The sequence below is a fragment of the Cynara cardunculus genome, assembly GCF_001531365.2.
Source record: "Cynara cardunculus var. scolymus isolate 2C chromosome LG 9, CcrdV1, whole genome shotgun sequence".
NCBI lineage: Eukaryota > Viridiplantae > Streptophyta > Magnoliopsida > Asterales > Asteraceae > Cynara > Cynara cardunculus.
The window spans coordinates 1,024,695-1,030,883 of record NC_037536.1 but is presented as its reverse complement, the minus strand read 5'-3'; the positions used below and the strand labels follow the sequence as shown (position 1 = coordinate 1,030,883).

The following is a 6,189-nucleotide window of genomic DNA, read 5'->3' as shown; positions in this document are numbered from 1 at the left end:
ATATGCTCCGTTAAATCATGTCGAAGTGAGTGATGCACCGATGAATCACGTAGTTCAGAGTTCATCTGAATCTGATATTGAATTTCTACGGTAGGTCCTCGCTGCACACGTATTGAAGGATCAACATCATCATACCAATTAGAGATTGCACTTCCTTCATCCTCTACAATCATATTATGTAATATGATGCATGCATACATTATATCTTTTATATTTTTGAGTTGCCAAGATCTTGCTGGACCTCGTACAATTGCCCAACGAGATTGGAGGACACCAAAGGCTCTCTCCACATCCTTCCTTGCATTTTATAGTTTTAAATTATTTGGTGTTTAAGCATTTCATATTCTAGCTTTGGTACTTTTCAACTGATGTATTTTAGTCTCGTACTTTTTATTAAATGTATTTTAATTTCGTTTCATTTTCATTTTAATGTATTATTCCTTGTTTTTAGTAGATTTTTAAATTTGTTGGTAAAATTATATTTATAGATAATATATATATATATATATATATATATATGATGTGGAAATCCATTAAACTCATTGAAGTGTTATGGAGTGTGGGTATAAAATGATAGAGTTGTATGGTGAGTGGAATACTGATGTGGCAGTCCATGACACTCTGGTAGAGTGTCATGCACTGGAGATGCCCTAATGTTTAAAAGTAAAATAAAATCTAAATCATTTTTATCATTTACGGACTATTCATCATTCAAACCTTTCATAACTAACATCATTCACGTTTCAATGCAACTCTTTTAAAGATTCTAACTTTTACTTTTTATTCAAAAAATATAAAAAATCTTTTAAAGATGCAATTATCTATTCCTTATTAAGGGATGTTTAGAGGCGGTTTGGCAGTTGCTGAATGGTTTTGTACAGAATGGTTAAGTGATCATAATGGTTAAGAGAGTCAGAATGGTTAAGTGCTGAATGAAATATGGTTGTTTGGTAAATATTCATTGAATGACAACAAATTACCATTTTAACCTTCTTCTCATTGCCTCTACTCTTTCCAAATATCAGGCACAACTCATCATAATAAGGATACGAAAATCGATTCAACAGATACCAAAATGATATCAAAATGGCTTGATTCAACATATACCAAAATGATTAGCTCATAACTTGAATCCACCAACGATCAAATCAATTACCTCATTCAAACAGCCCTAAGTTCATCGACATTGTTACTGCAGAGAGAAGGAAAAAGGAGACAGAAGGGAAATACCTGAAATCGAGTGGGAGACGATGTAGAAGACAACAGAGACGATGGAGGGGGGAAGACGGCGACTGGAACCGGCGATGGAGGGGGGGAAGACGGCGATTGGAACCGACGATGGGAGGGGAGAAGACGGCTACTGGAACCGGCGAATGGAGGGGGATGCGATGTGAAGAACGGCTTGAGTGGGCAGAGTTGGAAAAATGAACATCTGAATGGTTTAGTGAAGGTCTAGGTGCAAAATGGTTAAGAGGTTAATGTGACCATTAAGAGCTTGTTTTTTGTGCCAAACAGCCTTGACCTCTTACCGATTAAGAGGTTGGCTCTTAATGTAACCATTAAGAGCCAAACAAACAGCCCCTTATTTAAAGTGCTTATTAACTTATTTCGATGTGGTATCGGTAACGAGGAGTTTTTAGTGTTTGGACAAGAAAAAAGAAATGTTTATACCGGTTTGGCACCGGTAATAAAAAGTTTTTAATAAGTTATTCTCTTTTAACTTATTAACTTATTCGAATGTGGTATCTGTAATAAAGAGTTTTTAGTGTTTAGAGGTGAAAAAAAGGTATTTCATCTATTTTATTAGGTTATCCAAACACTTTTTATAAAACTCTAATTTACTACCATATAAGTTGATAAACACTTTAAAAAAAATATATTCCAAACACCCCCAAAAACGTCAAAGGAAGTTCGAAGAGATCAATTGTGATCAAATTACATTAAATTGATCAAAATTATAGTGTTCCTTTTTACACAACAATCATCATCCTCAATCAAAACCAACATGACTTCGATCGATTTCTCTACAAAAAAACAGACCATCATCATCATCATCATCTAGTAAACAAGTTGGGGATCCATCTCTGCGATGTCCACCGATCCCGATTCAATCGGTTTCATAAGGTACGCAGCCAACAGCTCCGAAACCAGGGCCGCAATATGCGGAATTCTCTTCAAGTTCTTCACCAGCGGGATGTCGTCTGTTTCCCCGATTGCCAGTATTTTCGAATTGATCTCAGCCATTCTGTCCAACTTCCTCTTGAACTCGGGATTCTCTACGTCCAACACGGCCGGGAAGATCCTAGCTGTCGTGCGGTTCGTCTGAAATAGCACCATAACCACATAGTAAGACTATAAGATTGTTTATTAAACACTTCCTGCCTCTTAGTGGGTTACTACACTTACCGGGTAAGAGACATTTACCCAGTCAAAGATGTTGGTGTTTATCAACAATCTTACAGTACCATTTTGCTCACTAAGAATCTTACTCGGTAAGTGCTTACCCAATAAACGTCAGTAAACGACCCCTAATCATGTGGGATGAACACAAATTTCATGTCCAGAAACTATATGTCCACTTCCTGTCCCACTAAGCTACTACCAAACATTATCTATAGCTGACAGAATAAGCTTTGAGTTCCATTAAGCTCATTAAGCTGCTAATAAACAAACCTAAGTCGTGTATGGATAAATATATCTATGTAAGATTAATCTATCTGTATAGATTGAGAAGGTTTTTGTGTGGGAGGGCTTTTTCATAGATAGGAGCGCGTTTTTTAATTGGGAGGGGTGTGTTCGGAAAAAACTTGACTTACTCCATAGAGCTCCCTTGAATAAGCCACTTTTTATACTATTAAACCACTACCACACAGTTATGTATAACTAACCGAATAAGTGAGTCCCATTAAACTGCTAACAAACAGGCCCTTAGACCCTTCTACTTCAATATAGGTTGGAACGCTCTTCTCTCCTTAAAACACTTAAGTAATCTAACTGCCTTCGACATATTTCAGATCTTCATCACATTTAGCATGCACACAAAAAATGTGATATGTGGGCATGTATTTCAAGTATCAATATTACAAAAAGTGTGTGGCGAAGACAAAAAACCTCGATGATAACGTGCATGTCGAACTCCTTCGTGTTCAACCCAATGCCTTCATAGAAAGCAGTTCTTTGGGTGTCGTTGAGATACATGGTAACGTACACCTACAACCGCATACAAAATCAACAACAAAACCATTTTCAGAACGTAAAAGAACCAATAAATCAAGGAAAAAAGAGGACATACCGATAAACAGAAGAATCGAGCCCAAAGCTTAGCCTTCCAATCATTGAGGAATTGCGGCTGCGCCTTCATGAGCGCCGAGAAGAAATCACCATGTCTGTTTTCATCCTGGCACCAGTTCTCAAAATACTTGAAAATGGGGTACACTTGGTACTCGGGATTCGCCTTTAGATGCCTGTAAATCGTTATGTATCTCCAGTATCCGATCTTTTCGGAGAGATATGTTGCATAAAATATGAATTTTGGTTTGAAGAAGGTGTATTTTCTGGCTTTTGTTAAGAATCCCAAGTCCAATGCCAAGTTGAAATCAGACAATCCCTTGTTCAGAAATCTGTACCAATTTAAACAGGATTAAATCGTTGTTTGGTCGGTCTAAATCCGAATCTTTGTATGTGGGTGTGACGGTCCTTGGTGTTTTATTCATGTATACGTACCCGGCATGGCGTGCTTCGTCCCTGGACATAAGGGAGAAAATCTCGGCAACCACTGGATTCGTTTTCTGCATATTTAACAAACACTTGTTCGTTAGTCTTAGGACCATTCTTTTAGATGGAATGAGTGTGTTTTTTGATTAGGAGGACATGTTTTGGCTTTGTATGTAAAACTCCCCCTAGAAACTTACTGAATAAGCCATGCATTTTCTGCATCATTAGGCCTCTACCAAACAATCAGCTGACTGAATAAGTTATGAGTCTTGATATATGTTGAAATCTCTTTAAGGGCTAAGTAATCCAATGGAATGGGGTTTCACGAGCCAAGTCTACAACTCTAAGGGACTCGATACCCTTGGGCATTTGTATCCGTCTAGATTGACATAAAGTTCAAATTTATATAAATATGATAGCATAGATAATTAGATACCAATTGAGCCAAAAGTCTTTGGTCCATTATGGTCAACATTAGTCTTTGAACCTACAACTATGGGAATGAAACTATCAAACAAGTATTTAGCTTTAAATTTTGACTTTTTGGGTCAAACTCAGTGCTGTTCAAAACAAAAATTCATATCGATTTTGATCCTATTTGCATCTCCTACTTTTGGTAATTCATACTATAATTCTATATCTCAATGCAATTATCAAATTTTCTAGAAAAGAGATTAAAAACAAAAAATTCAAGTTAAAGAAGTAGGGATTTGACTTGAAAAGTCAAAATAAGTACCTTCAGTCTTCGACCAAGCTCCTTGTAGAGAAGAAACCCAGAAAACTCAGCAGTACAAGATCTCTCCAAAAACTCAACAAAAATCTGCCGGAGAGGACCCTGCATCTCGTCGGCGGCTTCCTTGAATTCCTTATTCCTAACGAAATGTGTCTGGTTGTAATCCGTCTTGAATTCCTGCAACAACGCCTCGAATTCAGCTTCGTTCAAGTTCTTGTTCATCTGGGTGTTGAATAGCTGCTCCATTTCGTCGAAATCCGTCGTGTAGAAGCGTGGAGCCAAAAGGGTTTCCTTAATTCCCTTCTTGTTCTTTCCGCCTCCGCCTCCTTTGGTGGCGGTGGTGGTGGCTGCTGACATTCGAATGATGGTGGAGACTCTTTGAGGAAGGATTGTTCTGGTGGTGGTGCCATAATATCCGATTTTGGAGATGGGTTTCAGCAATCCCATCATCTCTGTTGCCATGATTATGCTTTTGGTTCGAAGTTGATGTTACTATGGTGGTGGGATGGAATTGAATCTGTATATAATGAAATTTGGGGGAAATCTGTAATCTCATCCAATGAAATCCAGGATCATGAATGGAAAATTGACACGTTGGCGGGTTAAAGGTGGAGATGATTGCATTTGGCTCTAAATTTTCTACTCTTATATTTTGCGGCTGAAATATTTATGGCCTTTCATTTTTATTTCTTGCCAAAATAAACAACTTTTTATTAATTTATTTATTATTATTCTAAATTATTCCATCACTCTTAAAATATGGTTTTATCTTCTTTATTTGTCTTAAAATAAATGTCCAGTTTTAAAAGTAAATAACTGAATTCTCAATATTACCTTTAATTAATGTACATATATTAGAGAAATTAAATAAGGGTAAAGATTTTATTTGGTTAACCAAAAAGTGTAATAATTATGCATGTCTAAACTGTGTATCATTTCAATTGTGGACGTTTAATTTGGAACGAAAGGAGTACATATTTTGTCATGTAGCTACATGTTTGCAATGGTCGTTGTTTCTTTTTCGAAAATTCAAAATATGTCTTTATAGTTCCGTTTTTTAACAAGTTATATCTATGTGATTGCATTTTTCAAAGGAATAAAATCTTTGTGGTTGTAGATTTTAATGAGTCCGCTCCTTAAATAAATCAACCACTTGGTTCTTGATCATTATAAAAATACAACCATGAGGACATAAGTTGAATTTTAAAAAGAAAAAAAAAGACAAAGGAACCTTAAAAACTTAATTAAGTAAATTACACTTTTTGGTCCCTCTACTTGTTACTTAGTATCAAGTTTTGTTTCTATTTTTAAAATAGTTAACTTTTGGTCCCTCTAATTAAATTCTATTGGAAATGTATGTTAACTCGGGGGCTTTTTGGTCATCCCCCTTTTTTAACTTTTAACTAAACTAGTGTTTTAACCGTGCGTTGCGTGGTAGTGTAATACCATTTTCAAAAGGATTGTTATAGACTAAAATTTAAAATCCATTTTTAAAAAAATTAGGCAAATGTGTGTGACAACTATTCATTAATATTAAAAGTTTTTAAGAGAAGTTGTGTTGGGTTCAAGTATGTGCGTTATTGTTGTATTCAAGTTCTTCTTTTATAATGCTTTGTAATAGTTAGGCTTTATTGTATTCCTTAGTATAAATAGAGGTTAATTTCTTAATCGTAATTAGTTCTGCAATTAATCTGATTAGAGCATTAATCTTTGTAAGAAAAATTCTCTCAAGAAATACATTG

The 6,189-nt window shown here is 35.7% G+C and overlaps 1 protein-coding gene across 1 annotated transcript; it reads right to left on the bottom strand.

Annotated features, from left to right (window-relative positions):
* Positions 1-1,869: 1,869 nt before the first annotated feature.
* LOC112518108 (magnesium-protoporphyrin IX monomethyl ester [oxidative] cyclase, chloroplastic) lies at positions 1,870-4,941 on the bottom strand. Its single transcript, XM_025125684.1, has 5 exons — positions 4,451-4,941; positions 3,724-3,788; positions 3,293-3,620; positions 3,112-3,210; positions 1,870-2,322 (listed from the first exon to the last, which is right to left on the bottom strand). Exons 1-5 carry the CDS (start codon positions 4,907-4,909, stop codon positions 2,059-2,061), a joined length of 1,215 nt encoding a protein of 404 aa, XP_024981452.1. The 5' UTR covers positions 4,910-4,941; the 3' UTR covers positions 1,870-2,058.
* Between the last annotated feature and the right edge of the window lie 1,248 nt (positions 4,942-6,189).